This window comes from Geotrypetes seraphini, chromosome 9 (genome assembly GCF_902459505.1).
Source record: "Geotrypetes seraphini chromosome 9, aGeoSer1.1, whole genome shotgun sequence".
NCBI lineage: Eukaryota > Metazoa > Chordata > Amphibia > Gymnophiona > Dermophiidae > Geotrypetes > Geotrypetes seraphini.
Window position 1 is genome coordinate 13,984,159 of NC_047092.1, and position 22,220 is coordinate 14,006,378.

Genomic DNA, 22,220 nt, shown 5'->3' on the forward strand with positions numbered 1-22,220 from the left:
AGGCTTGAGATAGCAAACATCGCTCCTGCCCTGCACAGCGTGGAGGCAGCCGGCCAGGACGTTTGTTCCACTCAACAAGGCCTGCACATGAAAACACGCCTGATCTTACTACCGGCGAGGGAGGTATTTAGGGGGGGGGGGAATGATGTATAGGCCACCCCAGTTATGCAAGCCACACCCACTAGGCCGGTTTGCAAAACCCATGTATAGGCCACGGCCTATACATGCAGAAATACAGTAAATAAAGAATTCACATCACAGCTGTACTTATTTTTATTTTAACTTTTTTAGTAGAAAGTTATTGGGCTATGGAGAGCTCTAATGGAGCTTCAGATCTCCCAAGGCTACAGACAGAACCTGTGCAAAGTGCTGACGTGTTGTATAATTAGGAGCCAGAAATGACCACAGCTGAGTTACTTTCCCAAGATTACATTGAGAGCATTTGATATTAGCAGCATAGGTTCTGCAGGCAACGTTTTATTGCAGTTAAGAAGCACGGCTCCAAAAGTTTGTTTTCATAAGTTTTATTAAAATCCGACTTCTTTCAGATGGCCCCCAAGGCAGAGGGGCTCAAGCAAGACAGACTCGGAATTGACATTTTCATGTTTTTTTTCCTAGCTTGCTGACTCCCCAGCTTTACTATCAGATTGCTTGGATGAGCAATGAGACGCCAGACCGGTGGCCTGGCAGCGTCCTGAAGGATTTCCCCTGTAGGAATACTGCGGAGCGTAGTCTTCTTAAAGGCATCTGGTGGGGGAGAAGCGTTGGAGCGGGTCTTTAAAGTTTAAACAAAAAAAACATCATTCTGAATTAAAGATGGCTGTTATATACAGTCGGGGCCTTTTTAAATCAGTGTAACGTGCTTAGATATGTTGATAATTTTCTGACGCCAGGCTTGACTGAGAAGATATAAAATTTCATATTCTCAGATTTCCAGAGCACATGGGGTTAACCGGATGAGGCCTCGTTGCATAGGGCTAGAAAAAAAACAGGTGTGAAATCATGAAATGGCTTATTGGAACGTCCCATTTAGAAAGGAAATAGACGGGCTGCTGTTGCGGCCGTAAACGTAATGATTTCAAAAAGATGAGTGATTCTTGAAAAAGTGCACCTCAAATGAGGTTCATGGAGGGTCGCTGAATTTACATGTGATGATGGTGATAGCGATTGGCACGTGTGCAGAATAGACCACGGAAAGCGACGTAAATGTGCGTGCCTTATTGGAGCACAATATAGGCACGCGTCATAGGCACGCGTCACATGCGGCTGTAACTTATGTGAATAGTGTATTTAAAAAAAGTTTTATGATGAGCCCCAGCCAGAAACGCACGCCTGAGATGCGCTTTGCACAGTACTGGCACTCCTGGACCAGTCGGTAATTTTTGGTCATCAAAAGCTGGTACCGCGCTTGGAGAATCACCCGGCGATGATAGAGAATTGCCCGGAATGCTCGTACGAAAAGAGACTAAACAAATTGCAGCTCTACACTCTAGAGGAACGTAGGGAGAGGGGAGACATGATTGAGACATTTAAATACATCACAGGACATATCGAGGTGGAAGATGATATCTTCTTTCTCAAAGGACCCTCGGCCACAAGAGGGCATCAGCTCAAACTCAGGGACGGGAAATTTCATGGCGACATCAGGAAGTATTTCTTCACAGAAAGAGTGGTTGACAGTTGGAATAAGCTTCCAGTGCAGGTGATCGAGGCAAGCAGCGTGCTGGACTTTAAGAATAAATGGGATGCCTATGTGGGATCCCTGCGAGGGTCGAACTGAAGAATTCACTAGGTATAGACATAAGAGGATGGGTCAATAGAGTGGGCAGACTTGATGGGCTATAGCCCTTTTCTGTCGTCTTCTTTCTATGTTTCTTATTAAAAGATAAGCCTAAATGGCTAGGTTTGGCACATTCGTGATATGTAGTATGCCCCCTCTATATGTATATTTATTCTTGTTTTGATTTTATTTGTTTGAATGGATGCATGTTATCCTTGTTTTTACTCATGACATTTGAACAATATATTATTTTATATAGAGCAGTGGGTTTTCGGGATAATATGGGGCAGATCTGCATTCCGATCATCTTTGTTACTTGCAAATCTCTTTCATGCATATTCACTGGCTAGGGGACCATTTATAGGAATATATCTTATTTTTGGTTTTAACTGCTTGGATGTATGTTTACCTTTATTTCTCTGGTTTAGTCATTGGTTTGTCCCCTGAAGAAGGCATCCAAAGATGCTGAAACTGGGATCCTAGCTGGGACCCTAGTCTTCAGTTTTGTGACTTTTCATTCATAAACAGCCCCCCTTGGTTGAATTTTTGGGCATCTCACTTGCCTTTTTGGTTTGTTTGGATAATTTAAAAAAAAAAAAAAAAAGTAAAATTGATTACCAATAGAGGAAGTATAAATCCAACAGAATTCTGGTCTCAAATTTTCTAACAAGATGGAAAAAGTTCAGTAAGCAAGTATTAGATCAAATAGCTCTATTAAAAACGTATAAAAGCGACAGAGATCCTGGAAAGGATTTGGTTGAAATCAAATAGGGAGGAGGACAAGGTAAAACTGGAGACTTAAATTAAAGAACTATAAACTCCTGATTAAAGAAAAACGTTCAAATATTATGCACAGAAAATAGGGTCAGCCAAGATAAATAGTAGAGAATTATTTAAACTGGTTAACTTAACTGATACTACACTGGTTTTAAAAGCAGATAATGAATGCTCGCCATCTCCTGATACTCTTGTAGAGTTCTTCAATAATAAAATTTTTGATTTGAGAGCAACATTACATCTATTTGCAACTATGATGCTTCACAACTTAGTTACTTGGAAGATGGCTCAAGGGCTGATATGTCCTGGGATCATTTCCAAGCCCCAGACTGGCAATAGATTTTAAAGTTGTTCAATAACTATTTTTCTCTGTCTGTCCCTGCAGGCTCACAATCTATCTAATGTACCTGGGGCAATGGGGGGGATTAAGTGATTTGCCCAGGGTAACAAGGAGCAGCGTGGGTTTGAACCCACAACCCCAGGGTGCTGAGGCTGTAGCTTTAACCACTGCGCCACATATCTGCGACATATCTGCGAGGCAATGTTTTTCCAGACCAGGCTAGGCTTCTGCGTCGGTGATCTGGCAAAGAGAATTTATTTATTAAAAAAATTTATATACCACCTGGAGTCTCAGCGATTTCCAAGGTAACATACATCAGGGGTGTCCAACCTGCGGCCTGAGGGCCACATGCGGCCCAGTGAAGTATTTTGTGTGGCCCCGGTTGAGGGCGATGCAGTGTTTTCCTTTGCTGCCCCTGGGTGTTTACCATCTTGCCGGCTCCCTCCTGTGTCTTACTGCAGCGTTTGCACGTTTGTGCGGCCCCAGAAACATTTTTTTCGGCCAATGCGGCCCAGTGAAGCCAAAAGGTTGGACACCCCTGACATACATAAAAAACTAAGAAGGAACTTCAAAGCTACCCAAGAGTTAGACATTTGGAATATTTTCCTTACCTATTACCAGTCATAGTTGTCGAGTATCTATAAATTCTGCTGTTTGTCTCCCTTCACTTTCCTCCATCCTCTGTAAGCGTGTCGTCTCCAGCCCATCCTTTTATTTTACAGCTCTCTGTGGCTTTGAAAACAACCATCACCTTGCAATTTGCATTTATGTTCAGTCTCATTATCTTTCACTCAGTTTGCACTGACCTAATGAAGGGAGCAGAGCTCTTGAAAACTTGCTCTCGATACATTAAATGAGTCCCATAAAAAGGGAGTCGCTTACAACATGTCTATTGACCTTTATTCCTGAATGATAAAATAACCTGCTGTCCTCTATCCCCTTTTAATGCTTTTAGGTTGCTTTTGGAACTGCTAGAACTTCTCTTTGACAAATTCAACGCCGTAGCTGGTGCACACTCGGTGGTCTTAGCCCATCTCCAGCAGACTGTGGCATCTCCCACTGCCCAGCAGGATGGTGACATCAAAATGTATGACATGGCCGATGTCTGGGTGAAGATCCAGACTGTGTTGCAGGTGAGATTTCTCTTAGCGCTTGTGCTTTGGGGCTAGTGCCACTTGAGAGACCTATTGATGAGTTGGGGGAATCTCTTCATAAAGGAGGTTTAGAAATCCAAAAACATATTTATTCAGTTTTCTATACCGTTCTCCCAGGGGAGCTCAGAATGGTTTACACGAATGTATTCAGGTACTCAAGCATTTTTCCCTGTCTGTCCTGGGGGGCTCACAATCTATCTAATGTACCTGGGGCAATGGGGGGATTAAGTGACTTGTCCAAGGTCACAGGGAGCAGCATGGGTTTGAACCCACAACCTCAGGGTGCTGAGGCTGTAGCTTTAACCACTGCACCACTCTAGAAATCAAAATGTAGTAAAAGTGGGCCAAGAATAGGACAATTAAGCCATTGTGACATCACTGATGAGGTTGGCTCTTATTGGCGGATGAGGCATTATGATGTCACAATAGCAGCTCTGGTTATCAGAGGCTGAAACTTTTCACACTATTTATTCAATTTTCTATACCATTCTCCTAGGGGAGCTCAGAACAGTTTACATGGATTTATTCAGGTACTCAAGCATTTTTCCTTGTCTGTCCTGGTGGGCTCACAATGTACTTGGGGCAGTGGAGGGATTAAGTGGCTTTCCCAGGGTCACAAGAAGCAGGGTGAGTTTGAACCCACAACCTCAGGGTACTGAGGCTGTAGCTTTAACCACTGCGCCACACTCTCCCTACCTGCTCAGTGAAGAGGGAGACGCAGTGGGAACGAGGGGCAGGATCTGAGCAGAGGTGATCTGGGAGTCCCCCTCCCCCTTTACTCTGATTTCAGGGGTTACCCCCTCCCTCCATGGTGCCTGTGGGTACCTAGATTTTAAGTTCGGTCTTGGGTAGAATAGCTGAGCTACTGAGAACCAGTTAGACAAGACATTGCTTCCCTTTGCAGTTTGGTGAGACAAGACAAAGATGAGGCTTCTAACCTTGCCTGCTGTTGTTTAATAGATTGAAAAACAGTTCATTGTTCCTGGGCCGTAATAAATACTCCTGGTTTATTCATAATGAAAATGCAGAAATGTTCATTTAAAGGCACACACCGTTTCCCATCCACAGCTCGGATGATGAGATGAAAGGAAGCAACATAGCCTTGATGACTTGCTAAGATACACAATATTTAATTGTTCCTGAACTGCAATGAATAGTTGTGGTTCAGAAGTCGAGAGTAAATGAAATGCTTTGATGGCAAAACTCAGACGACGGAGTCATCTTAGCATGACTGAAACAGATCAGAGAGAAGCAGAATCAATGGGGGAAGTTGTATGACATGGCAAGATACTGGTGCGGGTTGGGAGCTGTCATTCTCTCTTCTTTTTTTCTTGTTTCTTCTTTGTGAACCCAATTAATATCACTGAAATATTGGTACTTGGAAAGAATAGACCTTCTGCTCTCTGTTTGGGGGGTTTTTCCCCCCTACTTGGCTTCTTGTTCAAAGCTTCTCTTGACTCTTCCAGGGTGCATTGTGTTGTGGTTTAACTCTTTTCTTCCCCATTTCCTTCTATCAATGGGTTGAAGAACAAAGGGGTTTCACACCACAAAAAATAAACCCCAAATTCAAAAGGTAGAAAAGCCGCAAATAGGATGAGAGCAGGACTCTAAAATCAAGCTACTTTTTTTCTTTCTTTCTTTTTTAAATTCTTTATTCATTTTTACATATTACAACAAGTGTATAAGAAAAATCATTCGAACTTATAAATATACACTTGATTAACTTTCATATATCTTTAAAAATATAACTTTTCAGCCAATATCTATATTCTATAATATTTTTAAAAAAGGATGAGGCTGCAAAACCCAGAGAGGGGACTAACCATATTACCACATGGGTCTTTCTTTCGGAGTCGGTCAGAAGCTGCTTTTGGGATGCCTGTTGGGTAAGGATACCAAATTTTCCGTCTGGAAAATCCAAACCCCTAGACTCACCCCCAGGCCCGCCCATTCCTGACCCCAAGCCCGCCCTGGCACCGCCTCCAGTCCCGCCTCCTGCTGCCTGTTCAAATTGGGCAGCACATCTGCGCATGCGTCGTGCCCTCCTGCACGAAGGAAAGCTTTTCAAAACCCGGACAAAAGGAGGACATCTCCGGGGAAATCCGAATGTCTGGTATCCCTACTGTTGGGTGTTGACCTGGCTGAGGGTGTGGCTCTATCCACTGCACCACACACTCCCTCTTTAAATGCAGAAAACAGATTTTATAAAATTGTGTACCTCTTCCAGGGTTAGGTTTCTCATTTATGAACATGGTGCTATCTGCTTTTCAATGCTGCTGCATCTCTGTATGTAGGACATGGTACCTCTTGTCTGTTTAGCACTCTTTCTTCGGGTGGTGGACACCTGGAACGCGGTACGGTATTGGAGTTCAATAAGGGATTGGACAATTTTCTGAAGGAAAAGGGGATAGAAGGGTAAAGATAGAGGGCTAGTATACAGGTCCTGGACCTGATGGGCTGCCGCGTGAGCGGACTGCTGGGCATGATGGACCTCAGGTCTGACCCAGCAGAGGCACGGCTTATGTTCTTATGTTCTAACATAACTTTCAAAAACTGTGTGCATGCCAAACAGCTGGTGTACATATAGGATTTCTAAGCTCATTTTCAAGGTAGACGTGTGCTTTGGGGTCAAAGTCAGGGTGGTCATTAAAGTTATTCGGGTACTCGTATAGTTAGAGCTGGTGCCCTGGTTAGTTATGCAGGTATAGCACTGGGGGGGGGGAGTTGCTCAAAAGCTTCTTACTTGCAAGGCAGCTCTGCCTCCGATACACAAAAGAGTTCTCAGTAGGGTTACCGTATGGCTCCAGAATAAAAGAGGACAAATTGCTCCTACTGCTTTCAATGGAAGTAAAACCCAGATGTCTCAATCCGTCCTCCTTTTTCTGGAGCCATGGCAACCCTAGTTCTCAGTGGCTCTTACCAATTGCGGTAGCAGCCACCAAGAACCCTATGGAAATGCATTGCAAGGATCTCATTAGTATTAAACTGAACACTTCTTGTAATGCGCAGAAAGAAATGTCCACCTCTTACCATGCAAAATTTTCTGGCAGGACTGGAGCTGCCGGTAGCTGTTTGTGTGCGTTTTATGTGAGTGTGTGTCCCGCAGCTGTTAGGCACAGGGGGGACACTCGCACAACACATGCACAATAGCTGCATTCATAGAAACATAGAAATAGACGGCAGATAAGGGCCACGGCCCATCTAGTCTGCCCACCCTAATGTCCCTCCCCTACCTTTGCCCTGTGAATAGATTCCATGTGCCGATCCCATTTGGCCTTAAAATCAGGCACGCTGCTGGCCTCAATCACCTGTAGTGGAAGACTATTCCAGCGATCAACCACCCTTTCAGTGAAAAATAATTTCCTGGTGTCACCTCGTAGTTTCCCGCCCCTGATTTTCAACGGATGCCCTCTTGTTGTCGTGGGACCCTTGAAAAAGAAGATATCTTCCTCCGCCTCGATGCGGCCCGTAAGATACTTGAACGTCTCGATCATGTCTCCCCTCTCTCTGCGCTCCTCGAGCGAGTATAGCTGTAATTTGTCAAGCCGTTCTTCGTACGGGAGATCCTTGAGTCCCGAGACCATCCGGGTGGCCATTCTCTGCACCGACTCCAGTCTCAGCACATCCTTTTGATAATGCGGCCTCCAGAATTGCACACAGTATTCCAGGTGGGGCCTCACCATGGATCTATACAATGGCATAATGACTTCCGCCTTACGGCTGACGAAACCCCTTCGTATGCAACCCATGGTTTGTCTTGCCTTGGACGAAGCCTACTCCACTTGATTGGCAGACTTCATGTCCTCACTGACGATTACCCCCAAGTCTCATTCTGCTACCTAGTGCAGGGGTAGGCAATTCCGGTCCTTGAGAGCCGGAGCCAGGTCAGAATCTCCACCATGAATATGTATGAGATGGATTTGCATGCAGTGCCTCCTTGAGATGCAAAATCTATCTCATGCATATTTATTGTGGATATCCTGAAAACCTGACCTGGCTTCGGCTCTCAAGGACCGGAATTGCCTACCCCTGACCTAGTGGAACAAAAAAAACAAAAAATAAATTTGCTCGAGAGTTCCTGTGCACAAGAGCTGTCCCTTCTGCTTATTTCTTGTGTGCGCAGTTCCTTCCCCTTTCTCTGATTTACTTGGCACAAATGGCGTGCATATGATTTGCACACTATTTGTGCTGCGCATGTCCTGGAAAATCAAAATCACTCTCAACCCGGTGTTTTCTACCAGGTTACTGGACCTTTTTGCATCCTGCCCTGAATATCGGCTGTACCCGCATAACTTCTGTCAACTCCTCTGTCCCAAATATTCAGTGCAGGTGCTCAACCATGGCCTGGCACTGAATATTCAGGTATAACCTAGCCACTGTTGGTTTTTTTTTTTTTAAAAAAGGAAAAAAGAAAGTTGCCTGCCGCCAGCTGAATATTGACCGGGTAGACATGTTAATCAGCTGTCAATAAAAATTGTTGAAGCTACCATCTATAAGCTTCTTGAGCAGACGTTTGCTGAACTGATGGAGGGCTGGTGTTATGTGCTTCAGCTTCTGACTTTTGACCCACTCCCCAGCAATGAACCAAACACAAGAAACCAGTCGTCTCGAGCCTTAATGCCTCTTCATAAGGGGGTGTGGGTGAGGGGAAAGGGCGATGATGCAAGACCTTGGCTCATTATAATGCAGTTACTCATGCAGTGCGATCGAGGTTCATTTGTACTGCCCAGCCCAGATACTGGAGCTAATATTTGTGTACCTATGACAGGGGAAAATATACAGGAGTGGAAGCGGGTGAATGGACGCTCAAATCCCTGATGAAGCGTTGTAGCGAAACAGGGAGCCCTGTTGGATTGATGTGGAAGTGTGACAATGGACGTGCTTGAATAAGCTTTCAACTTACTTCCCATGGAGCAATTTTGTTCCTGCTTTCTAACCCCAGGACTACGGTCAAACAGCAATTTGTTCAGATAAGTGACTTTAATGAAAATACTAATGAAAATACTTTAAAAAATATTTATAAAAATAGATTTGTGAGACTCTGAATTTGCGAAGAGAGCTTTGAGGAGTTTTTTTGACCGAGGATGTGTCTGCTGGTCTCAAACCCTGTCTGAAACCAGCTTGTCTATGTGGGAAGCTTTTTTAGAGCCCCTATTGGACACTGAGGTCTTTTCTCCTTTTTTTGCTATAATTCTGATGCGTAGCCCTGTGTTTTGGAGGGTGTTTTTGTGAATTTTGGACTTTTTGGACATCCTTTCTTGTGTATTTGGATTTTTTTGGGAAAATATATAACATTTTGCTGGGTTCCAGAAAAAAAAGTAGCCAAATCAGAAGCTGCATAAGTCACGCAGCATCGTTTAATTTCAATTTGTTTCTGTGCAAAATGCCCTCCATATGCCGGTCTTCAGGAGAAAGGCCTTTTAGTTACCATGTTAATGTTTAATGATTTTGCTGCATCCGCTGTGCTAGTGCTTCAATGTGACCCTCAGTTATCAGTGGGAGCAGGAGCTGGGGTTGGAAATTGAACCTTTGCCCTCGGTTGGCATTGTGCAGCGTTTAAAGATTGGACCACAGTCACCTTGGCTAGAAATAATTATTTCTTAATGGAAGTGGATTCAGTCCATGGACTCTTAACAATAAAAGTTTCATGATCTGATCAGCGTGATCTTTTCCTAGCGTTAATTGTGTTATGGTTGGCTGAGACGGACACCATTCGCATTTTCTTCCATGTCTCTTGGCCTTTTGTTCTTTGGGAGCTGTGCCCTTCAGGGTGGGAGTGGGTGATGGGTTCATTAGCATTGCTCCGTGATTTAATTATTGTTGGACATGTTATGGATGGTGTCAGAGAAGGTTGATTGGCCGTTTGTAAGGTGCAGTTTTAGGCTGTAGAGGGTTTTCCACATAAGAATGTCTGCCTTTATTTTCGACTCATTAATGGAGATTTTTTTTTTTTTTTTAAATAGACCCATGATAGAGCTACCAGTTTCCCTTCTGGCTTTCAGTCAGGAGTTGATGTTGGAAGGTGACTTTCCTGTAAACTGATGCTTTTTTGTTTAATTGCAAAATTATTTAATAGCCCTTAAAATTAACACAATACTTTGGTAGATGTGCCAATTGACTTGCTCAACACCTGCCAGTTTTTGTAATGTTTCTCCTTTTCTCAGATCCCTCTTGTCTAAATCATTGTTTTTCAACCTTTTTACACCCGTGGACCGGCAGAAATAAAATAATTATTTTGTATCCGGCAAACTACTAGGACTAAAATTTAAAAAACCCGTTTCCGCCCCATCTCCGCGAGCTCGGTCACCTCAGTAACTATAGAAAAATAGACAAATATAGTGCAAAATATAAACAGCAGATATAAATTCTCAAAACTGACACTAAATTGAAAATAAAATCATTTTTCCTATCTTTGCTGTCTGGTGATTTCATGAGTCTCTGGTTGCGTTTTCTTCTGTCTGTGTATCCTTTCTTTCATTTCTTTCTTTCTGCACTCGGGCCCAACAATTGTCCTTTCTATTCCCTCCCTCCTTCCTTCCTATGTCCTTAGTGCCTCCTTCCCATGTCTTTAGTGCCCCCAGTGCCTCCTTCCCATGTCTTTAGTGCCCCCAGTTCATCCTTCCCATGTCCCTCTCACTGCCTTCCACACTTTGTCCCACCCCCACCCCCGAAGCCTGCCTGTCTACCTTCTCCCTCCCTCCCTGGCCAAAGCTAGCCTGCTTGCCTGCCTACCACCTTCCATCCCTGCCCCGCAAAAAAAAAAAGCCTCCCTCCTTCCTTTCCCCTGCTCTTACCGCCCTGCCGCTACTGCTAAAACCGACAGGAAGTCTTCTTTCCGACGTCAATTTTGACATCGGAGAGGACGTTCTGGGCCAGCCAGGCAGCAATTGTGAGAATAGCTGCCTGCTGTCCCTGGATAACACCTGTTAACAGTAAGTAAATGTGCTTTTTATGCTGCTTATCCTAGGAATAAGCGGTGGATTTCCCCAAGCCATCTCAATAATGGCCTATGGACTTCTCTTTTAGGAAAGTATCCAAACCTTTTTTAAACCCTGCTAAGTGAACTAATTTCATCACATTCTCTACCAACAAATTCCATATTTTAATTACTGTGTTTCCCCGAAAATAAGACACTGTCATATTAATTTTGGGCCCCAAAAAGGCACTAGGTCTTATTTTCGGGGTAGGTCTTCTTTTTTTTTTTTTTTCATGTACAATGATCCTCTCCCTTCCTCTCCTCCACCCAAATTCTTCATATTTTTTTTCTCTCCCGCACATGTGCAGCATCTTTCCTCCCCTGTCACCTATCCCTTTGTGCAGTGTCTTTCTATCCCTCCCTCCCATCCTCCTGTGCAGCAGAACCCTTGCAGCTTGTACCAACCTGCGGCTGCACACCCCCCACCAACCCTTCCATCTCTCCCGCCGACCACGAGACCGAAATACTGTACATTGTAACAAACGGCAGCATCGCAGCAACGTAGACAGGCTGCTTTGTGGCCGTCACCTGCCCGGGTGTATGTGCCGAGTTGCTGATGACATCATCAGTGATGCAGCAGAGGAATGCTTGGGCAGGAGAAGGCCGCGAAGCAGCCTGTCTACATTGTTGCGATGCTGCCGTTTGTTAAAAAGTACAGTATTTCGGCTGCGCGGGAAAGCATTGCTGCCGGCGACTAGGGCTTATTTTTGGAGGTAGGGGCTTATTTTAAGACGTACACTGAAAATCATGCCAGGGCTTATTTTCGGGGAAACACAGTACACGTTGTGCGAAGAAATATTTTATCTGGTTTGTTTTAAATCTACTACTTAGTAGCTTCATCCCATGTCCCCTAGTCCTAGTATTTTTGGAAAGAGTGAACAAGCGATTCACATCTACCCTTTCCAATCCACTCAGTATTTTATAAACCTCTGTCATATCACCCCTGAGCCATTTCTTCTCCAAGCTGAAGAGCCGTAGCCGCTTTAGCCTCTCTTCAAAGGGAAGTCGACCCATCACTTTTATAATTTTTTTCACCCTTCTCTGTACCTTTTCTAATTCTGCTATATCTTTATTGAGATATGGCGACCAGAACCGCACACAGTATTTGAGGTGTGGCCGTTCCATAGAACGATACAAGGGCATTATACCGGGCTTAATGGACCATTGATTTGACCTAGTAAAGGCTATTCTTATGTTCTTATGTTTTCAATTCCTTTCCTGATAATTCCTAAGATGCCTTCGCTTATTGAGCTGAGGGTTTCAAAGTATCCTCAACAATGATACCTAGATCCTTTTCCTGGGCAGTGACCCCTAACACAGAACCCAGCTTCACATAGCTGTACACTTCTCCCTCGTCATTCGCAGGGGATACGGGCAGAGCCGGACCGCGAATGCTGAAAAACCGCGATTATCCGGCTCTGACCCACCCCCACCTCCCTGCCGCCTTCCCGGCCTTACCTGGTGGTCTAGAGGGCTTTCGGGGCAGGAGCGATCTTCCTACGCTCCTGCCCCGTGCAGATCGCCATCAGGAAATGGCTGTAGGGAGTTTCCTCATGGCGATCTGCACGGGGCAGGAGGGTAGGAAGATCGCTCCTGCCCCAAAAGCCCTCTAGACCACCAAGTAAGGCCGGGAAGGCGGCAGGGAGGAAAAAAAAGATGGATTTTTTTTACATTAAGACTGGTTTTTTTATTTTCCCCCTCCCCAGAAAAAAATCGCGATTATATGAAACCGCGAGTGCAGGAACCGCGAATGGGGAGGGGGAAGTGTAGTTGAGGGTCCTCTTTCCCACATGCATCACTTGAGGGAAAACATCAGATCTACCAATGGACATTCTTCGAAGAACTTTATTACACCATAGAGAGCTTGATTCAACGTGATCTGTGTTTCAATTGTAGAGCTTACTTCAGGAGTCCCAAGCTCGATATATTAGAGCAAGTCAGCCCTAGGAAACGAGTTGCTCTCTAAAAAGCTATCTTTTAGGGCTCCTTTTACGAAGGCGCGCTAGCATTTTTAGCGCACGCACCGGATTAGCGCGCACTAACCGAAAAAACTACCGCCTGCTCAAGAGGAGGTGCGTGCAGCATTTTAGCGTGCCCTATTCTGCTCGTTAAGGCCCTAACGCGCCTTCGTAAAAGGAGCCCTTAATCCAGCAATGCTCACCAGATAGAAACCTGCGTGTCATGAGAAACCGCATCACAAATGACTACGCTGTATGCAAAAAAAAGCATAATAAGTCCGGATTGAGCCGGAAACCCATAGGAGAAGGAAGAAACTGCAGGGACAAAAAAAAAAAGACCTTTAGAAATTTGAAGTGAAATAAAACAACGCCAGTAAAATATTTCGTAAAAGGGACATCTCTCTAGCCGCTGTGAGTGTATGATTGTCGGCACTGTGGCTTACTCTAATGCAGTGTTCTTCAACCACCAGTCCATGGACCAGTGCCGGTCCATAGAAATTTCCTGCCGGTCCACAGGGCCAGCACGTGCATCAGGCCCAAAACAGTGTTCTTCAACCGCCGGTCCACAGTGCGATCGATGCGGCGTTATCTTCGAGCCAGCTCCCTCTTCCTAACTGATTCAGTGCACAAAGCCACAGGCAGTGGCTCCTACGGGCGTCCTGCGCCTGAACTGGAAGCCTTCTCTCTGACGTTGCAACGCCAGAGGGAAGGCTTCCAGAGGAGGCACGGGACGTGCAAGGTGCAATTAGTACTATTATGGGGGCGGGGTCTGGAGTGGAGATTGGGTAGAGATGGGCGGGGTCTGGCCCACGATTTAGCCCAGTGTTCTTCAACCGCCGGTCCACAGTGCGATCGATGCAGCGTTATCTTTGAGCCAGCTCCCTCTTCCTAACTGATTCAGTGCACAAAGCCACGGGCAGTGGCTCCTACGGGCGTCCTGCGCCTGAACCGGAAGCCTTCTCTCTGACGTTGCAACGCCAGAGGGAAGGCTTCCAGAGGAGGCACGGGACGTGCAAGGTGCAATTAATACTATTATGGGGGCGGGGTCTGGGGTGGAGATTGGGTAGAGATGGGCAGGGTCTGGCCCACGACTTAGCCCCGTGTTCTTCAACTGCCGGTCCACGGACCGATGCCGGTCCACAGAATAATTATTTTATTTCTGCTGGTCCATAGGTGTAAAAAGGTTGAAAAACACTGCTCTAATACAAAAGTGCCTTGCAATGGCTCCTGCAGGGCAGAATTTGAGGCCATCTGCTCCTTCCAACCTTCTTTCATCTCCCTTACCAAATGCCCCATTCCAGCGACTAAGAAGAAGAATTAGCCTGGTGTACGGTAGAAGATGAAGAATGGTTGCCCAGTGACAAACAAGAGAACAAAATTAGACAGCTCTGTGAAAAATACCACTGAAAATGAATTTATAGTAAAATAACAAATTAGCAAGTAATATGTTCTGGTACATGAAATCCAGAATGGCACTGTAGGCCTTAAGGGCTTGATTTAATTGAATGCCTAATTTCGGTCACAATGGTGTCTTGTTCTTTGAATTAGTTTAATCTTGCAGTTGACAGTCTACCATTTCTGTTTGTAACTGTCCAAACCCTTCAGAACCGGAATTCCTGAAACGCTGCGGCGTAAAAGTGTCAGTTGTTTGGTTTATTTATTGTCAAAATTAAGGACATCAGATGTTCACAGTGTCTTTTCTATTATTCTTTAATGTCTTATTTATGGGCCCTTTTTAATGGGCCTTTTAAGTGATTGAACACTGGACAGATTAAAAATGTTATTTTAACAGAGGCTGAGTCAGTCATTTTAATTGCCACTGTTTAGGCCAATAACTGCTCTAACAAGGCGACATTAACCTTGGAAGCTCCTAGTAAAAGGAGGGCAGGAAGACAGCTAATTAATAGGGTCTGTTTGCTGTACTGCTGCAGTCTGTGTCTAACAAAATGGTTTGTGAAGGTTTTGGCAATATTATTGCAACGGTATTATTGTTGTACTAGTCTTATAGCCCGTTACATTAACGGGTGCTAGAATATATGTGTGTGTGTGTCTGTGTTTATTTCTTTCTCTCTCTCTCTCCTTAGCCACTTTCTGTATTTCTGTCTTTATTTTTCCTCGGCTGTCCACCCATTCTCCCTTCCTTTTACCTTCCCTGTGTCCACCACCACCCCTTCACTGCTCCCCTTATCCAGCAGCAGCCCTTCTCCCTTTTTTCATCTCCCTTCTGTCCAGCAGCACCTCTTTCCTGTCCCCCTGTCCAGCAGTAGGCCTCCCTTCCTTTTTCTTCCCCCCCGTCTCTTCCCCTGTCCATCAGCACCTCTTTCCTGTCCCCCTGTCCAGCAGTAGGCCTCCCTTCCTTTTTCTCCGCCCCCCCCGTCTCTTCCCCTGTCCATCAGCACCTCTTTCCTGTCCCCCTGTCCAGCAGTAGGCCTCCTTTCCTTTTTCTTCCCTCCCCCCATCTCTTCCCCTGTCCATCAGCACCTCTTTCCTGTCCCCTGTCCAGCAGTAGGCCTCCCTTCCTTTTTCTTCCCTCCTCCCCTGTCTCTTTCCTGTCCCCCTGTCCAGCAGTAGGCCTCCCTTCCTTTTTCTTCCCCCCCGTCTCTTCCTCTGTCCATCAGCACCTCTTTCCTGTCCCCCTGTCCAGCAGTAGGCCTCCCTTCCTTTTTCTCCGCCCCCCCCCGTCTCTTCCCCTGTCCATCAGCACCTCTTTCCTGTCCCCCTGTCCAGCAGTAGGCCTCCTTTCCTTTTTCTTCCCTCCCCCCATCTCTTCCCCTGTCCATCAGCACCTCTTTCCTGTCCCCTGTCCAGCAGTAGGCCTCCCTTCCTTTTTCTTCCCTCCCCCCCCCCCCTGTCTCTTTCCTGTCCCCCTGTCCAGCAGTAGGCCTCCAATTTGGATTTTTATTTTTTTCTCTCTGACTGGTTGTACCTCCATGTGCTACTATTGTGAGTAGCTGTACTTTCATATGATACCCTTCCAGTAGCATGGTTTTCCCTATTAATCCCTATAATTCTTGTGTTACATTGCATATTCTTTTAACTCTCCGCATATCTCATTGGAGTAGGGCTTTCTTATTTCTTTGCATGTAACTCACTTGCAATTTGCATGACGACTTTACTTGAATGAACTTTGGTACTCCAATTATTTTGTAGCTTTTCCACGCCCTCCTGGTACCCCGGTTGTTTTGGCATACCACAGTAACTCGTCCAGGCCTCCCTTCCTTTTTCTCCCCCCCCCCATCTGTTCCCCTGTCCAGCAGCACCCCTTATCTTGCATCTGGCCTCCGCTGACAGCCGCCACGGCCTGCAGCCGCCAAGAGCTGTGGCGGCCGACAGCCTCCGCCTAAGCGCGCATGCGCACTCCTACTTGCGGGGCCCTACAGCGCACGGAAAACGGAACATGCAGATGGGAGTGCGCATGCGTGCTTAGGCTTTTATTATATTAGATTATTGCTGTATAGTATGCAAAGTAGACGCAAGAGGAGGAGAGAGGATGATGGAAAACAAAAGACAGGAATAGTCTTGCATCAGAAAAGTCTGCCTGCTTATTAGGGCATCTGAATGCTGCATTGTTTTTTTCCCCCAGGATTCTGAATGCTTTCAATTCGTATGGGCAACCTGGAATCTTCGTTACTGGCTCTTGAGCTCGTAACAAATGTGGAGGGGAAAGGAGGAGAGGGACAGTATCATTAAAAGTCAGCATCACTTTTGGATAGTGCAGTTGCTGTGTTAAGTCCACTTGAATGCATGCAACTAAAGGTTAGTTAGGTTAGATGGAAAGAATATACAGAACAAGGGAAGGAGGAGAACATTGGGGAATTTGACCTGGAAACTGACCCCAAAGAACTAAAGGTTAACAGTGAAAATATTAAGCTTAGAGAGTTGTGCGGGGTCAGAAATCCCACCCATCCCCGCCAGGATCCTCTCCATCCCCACCCGTCCCCACTAGGATCCTCCTCTCTGTCCCCACCAGGAATTACCTCCATCCCCGCCCGGCCCCATAAAAAGCAGCAATTACTTCTGACAGGATCATCAATTCCACAGTTTCTTTTGCTGTTTTCCTTGTGGAATCTCTTTGGTGGAACCCTTTTTTTGTTTTCTGTTCAGGTAATTAACTTATAAACCCCCTCTTTTACTAAGGCTGACGTGTCCATTATATTATATGGACGAACCCTGCTTCCAAAGCCTTCCATCCCCGTGGGCGTCCCGTTGGCTAGAGGGGGATCCCCATGGGAGTCCCATGGGCCAGAGGGGGGTCTCCATGGGAGTTCTGTGGGTTAGGGGGGGATTCCCGCGATCCCCGTTCCCGTGCAGACCTCTAATTGAGCTTGCTTAATATATTTCCTTTGGGCGTTATCCTGGTTTTGAAACAATGCTTCTTTTGTCCAAGGATTTAATTTTGTCATAACTTCTGGAAGGAAGACGTTTCACGGAAAAATCACTTAGACAAGAGCTTGGGCAAAAAAAGCACTATAGGACTTTTATGTGGAATATGATGTCAGAAAATTGCCATAACTTGCTGATTGATCCCAGTGACCTCTGTAGAAGTCAACTGAGTTTCATGGCATTGAAATTGTAATAAGATCTGTTTTTTTGAATGTTCCTCCAAAGGATCCCAAAGGCTAGCAATAAGTATTGGTAAAGAAATACTTCCTGGTGTCGCCATGAAATTTTATGCCCCTGATTTTCAGCGTATGTCCTCTTGTGGCCGAGGGCCTTTTAAGAGAGAAAATATCATCTTCCACTTCGAGACGACCAGTGATATACTTAAATGTCTCAATCATGTCTCCCCCTCTCCCTGCGTTCTTCGAGAGATTATAGCCGCAGTTTGTTCAGCCTTTCCTCGTACGAGAGATCCTTGAGCCCCGAGACCATCCTGGTGGCCATTTGCTGAACCGACTCAACTCTCGGCACATCTTTACAGTAATGTGGCCTCCAGAATTGTACACAGTACTCCAGATGAGGTTTCACCATGGTCCTGTACAATGGCATTAGGACCTCGGGCTTCCGACTAACAAAACTTATAGAAACATAGAAAACTTATAGAAACATATACTGTATTGATCAAAGCATTAAGACTCCTGAGGCGAGCCTTCAGGCCGAAACACGTACATGTCGAGTCTTCATGATTTTAGAACTGTAGTCCAGTGTTTGTTTAAACTAGATTGGACTATTGTAATTTGTTATTTTTGGGATTGGCTAAGACAAAGTTGAAAGCATTACAGGTATTGATGAATTCAGCAGCTAGAGGGTACAACAACAGCACATATATCTCCCACACTGAAAAAGCCTTCATTGGTGGCCGACTGAACAAAGAATTCCGTTCAAAGTGTTACCTTTGGTGCACCAGATCCTGTATCAATCTGCACCTTGTTGGTTCCAGTCTCTCTGGGAGGTTTATAGACCAAATAGAGCACGACGGTCTGAGATTAGTAGCACAAACAGCTGAAAATGTAAAGTATGTGGCAACAAAACTGAAAATGATCTCCCTTGCGGGCATGTCTGTTTGGAACAAGCTTACTGGTCAATTGAGACTATGTACTGATTGTTACAGCTTCAAGAAGTTGCTGAAAACTAAGCTGTTTGTACATACAGTTGAACCGCGGTTTGCGAGTAACGCGGTTTGCGAGTGTTTTGCAAGACGAGCAAAACACTCAGCAAACTTTTGTCTTGAAAACCGAGCACCGCCTTGGTAAACGAGCACTTATAGCTGCAGGCAGCGACGCTTCAGGGGGGATGCCTCTTCCGTCCGCCGGCCAGCCTTCCACGCCGGGTGCCTTCCACATGTTGGAGAGCCTCTGAGCCCATGCAGCCGAGTGCCGTCCCACCTGCACATTGCGTATGATCACGCATGTCAATCATCGACGTGTGTGATCATACGCAACGTGCAGGTGGGACGGCGCTCGGCTGCGTGGGCTCAGAGGCTCTCCAACATGGTGCGGAAGGCTGGCCGGTGGACGGAAGAGGTATTCCCCTGAAGCGGCGCTGTGTGGACTCAGGGGTTCTAGAGCAGCTGGCGGACGGAAGAGGCATCCCCCCTGAAGCAGCGCTGCGTGGGCTTGGGGGTTCTCCAGCGGCTGGTAGACGGAGGAGGCGTTTCTTTGAGACGGTGCTGCAGCACCCGGCACCCGACAGGTACACACCCTGGGTCACCCCTCGCCACTTCCTCACATTTCCTTGGCACCTTTTGGGTTGTGAAATGAATTGTCAGCATTGCCATTACGGCCTATGGGGAAAGTTGCTTTGATATACGAGTACTTTGGATTACGAGCATGCTTCTGGAATGAATTATGCTCATAAACCAAGGTACCACTGTACTTATTTTTTTAGCTACTTCTTCGAATCAGCTCTGGTTCCTCTGTTTTATATATACAGTGGTGCCTCGCATAAAGAACGCCTCGCACAGCGAACGCTGCACACAACGAACTTCATGTCATGATTCATACAACGAACTTCGTTTCACACAATGAAGTCGCCCGAGCTTCCACTATCGCTGCCGATGTATTGCATCCTTCCGCGCAGGCACTGCAGGCAGTCGTTAGTCACTGCGCTTAACACGTTTCACATAACGAACTTTTCGCATAACAAACTTGCTCCTGGAACGAATTAAGTTCGTTGTGTGAGGCACCACTGTATATATACTGTATATTTTTTTTACGATACTGAGTGTGTGGAGCTATTGCTTCAGGATGATGTATATTTATCAATTGTATGGTACATATTCATTTTGTATGTTGTAATATGGAAACTGCTGAGACTCCGGGCGGTATATCTATTAAAAAAATATAATAATAAATGTGTTTGTTATACCAGCTGTGGTATTAGAATTTCCAGTGGACTCTACCATGTCAAAACTGCACTTCTGCCCATTTTATTCCTGCTCATTATTTTTGAAGGCATCAACCTTGTATAAGATACATTTCGGTTGTCCATTCAGAGAACCCCTCCGAGACAATTTAGATAACGTGTGACAGATAAGTTAATCTGGCCTCCAGCTGGCTGCCTCACCTTTTCTTAGTCATGGGTATGAGTTGACATGCAAAAGATGAGGGTGTAATCAGATAAGGCCTCTCAGCAGGCACTTGAGGAGATTAATAACTGGGTTTCTAGATTTGTCTTCTCCATGGGAACGTGTTGTGGAGCAGATTCCATCAGACAGTGAAATTACAAGTGGTTAACTAACTTATTAATGATACAAAAGGGGGATGATCTTTTCAAAGTTATAATGACTTCAATGCTTTAGTCAACCTTTCCTTTGCACTTTAATCAGGCTGTCACATCTTCATGCCAGCTCAGAAATTGTACATCATCTCGGCAAACATTAGAGCAAGTGATAAAATAATGACACTATTAGATCTATCAAAAACACATTCTGCCTTCCTGATCGGTGAAATTTTCCTTCATTACCATTGGTGTCAATTCTTTCTCACCTTATCCGGTAAGAAAAATAGAAGCCACGAGCTTTACATTTGCATTCATGGGCCTAAAAACATAATCTCATTTTCTGTAATAAAATTTCAGCCAGTTTCTTATGGTGTCAGGTCAAAAGCGCGCCGGGACAAAGGCAATTGTCCAGACAATTGAGCGCAGCACGGAGGCGCGCGCCGCTCAAAATTACTGTTTTTAGGGCTCCGCTCAAAATTACTGTTTTTAGGGCTCCGACGGGGGGTGTGAGGGGGGTTTGGGGGGTTAATAGAGATCGCGCCACGTTGTGGGGGGTTTGGGGGGTTGTAACCCCCCACATTTTACTGAAAACTTCACTTTTTCCCTGTTTTTAGGGAAAAAGTTAAGTTTACAGTAAAAACTTACAGTAAAAACCCCACATAACGCCGGCGCGTTGTCTATTAAGTAAAGTGGGGGGGTTCCCCGACAAATAATATCGGAAGTGAGCCAAGTATAGAACAGTGAAGCCATTGTGACATCACTGATGAAGCTGGCTCTTAGGCATTGGTGGAACGAGGCATTATGACATCACAATCTCAGCTCTGGAATGTTGCTATATTTGAGTTTCTGCCAGACAGCAGTTTACGTACCTCAAGCATTTTCCCTGTTGTTCCAGCGGGCTCACAATCTGGGGCAATGGGGGATTAAGTGACTTTCCTAGGATCACAAGGAACAGTGTGGGGTTTGAACCCATAACTTCAGGGTGTAGCTCTAACCACTACACCACACACACTGTAGATCCTGGCTGTGAATATTGGCCATGACCTGCATACAGAAATCAGTCTTCCCTTCTATTCTTCTTCAGAGAAACCTACTTACACATGGTGGGGGGTCTGGAATAGAGGTCTGCATGGGAACGGGGATCGCGGGAATCCCACGGGTCCCGCGGGAATCCCCCCCCTAACCCACCGGACTCCCACAGTGACCCCCTCTGGCCCACGGGACTCCCACAGAAAGCTTAAGAAGCGCTTGAATTTTTCTAAGGAAGGTTCATTACGCAGATATAGTGGTAAATTGTTCCAAAGATGGGGTGCTATGACCGAGAAAATGGTAGATCTCATGGTCTCTATTATTTTTAGAGAAGGAATAGTTAATAAATGTTGTTCTGTTGATCTAAGTGCCCTAAGTGGAGAATACGGTATCAAAAAACGATCCAGGAATATCGGCGCATGTGAATGTTGAATTTTAAAAGTTATTCTATATGTGATTGGTAGCCAATGTGCAGCTTGTAAAAGTGGTGTAACGTGGTCATATTTTTTTGAATTTCTAATAATTTTTATTTCTTTATTTTGTATTATCTGTAGCCTTCTTATTTCTTTATTGGTTATGTCATGGTATAAAGTATTGCAATAATCTAGCCTAGAATTGATTAATGAGTGGATTAGAATGTTGAGAGCTTCAGGTTTTAAAACTTTTGATAATGATCTGATGACGTAACTTATAAAAACAATTTTTAACTACTGAACTAATTTGGTTATGATAGGAGAGTTCCTGATCTAGTGTTACTCACAATATTTTTGTTGTAGTTCCTATTTGGAGAGGGATGTTATTTAGGAGTATCAGTAATGAAAATTTAAGATCATTTTTCCATGGGAAAAACATTACAGAAGATTTTGTTGCATTCAAGGCCAACATATTGTTCTTAAGCCATTGGCTTATTTGTTTTAACTTTTTATTTATAGTTGTTATCTCCTTTAGGTCTGCTGAGTTTAAAGGGTACAGAAGTTGGATGTCATCTGCATATGCAAACGAGGAAAATTACATTACATTTGTGATTTCTATTCCGCCTGTGCCT

At 45.1% G+C, this 22,220-nt stretch overlaps 1 protein-coding gene across 1 annotated transcript in view; it reads left to right on the forward strand.

Annotated features, from left to right (window-relative positions):
* The window catches only part of EXOC4 (exocyst complex component 4), a 622,023-nt gene that overhangs the window by 90,185 nt on the left and 509,618 nt on the right, over window positions 1-22,220 (forward strand). The window contains exon 7 of the mRNA XM_033958806.1: window positions 3,853-4,030. Coding sequence (XP_033814697.1) covers window positions 3,853-4,030 — 178 coding nt within the window. The remainder of the gene's footprint in view (window positions 1-3,852; window positions 4,031-22,220) is intronic.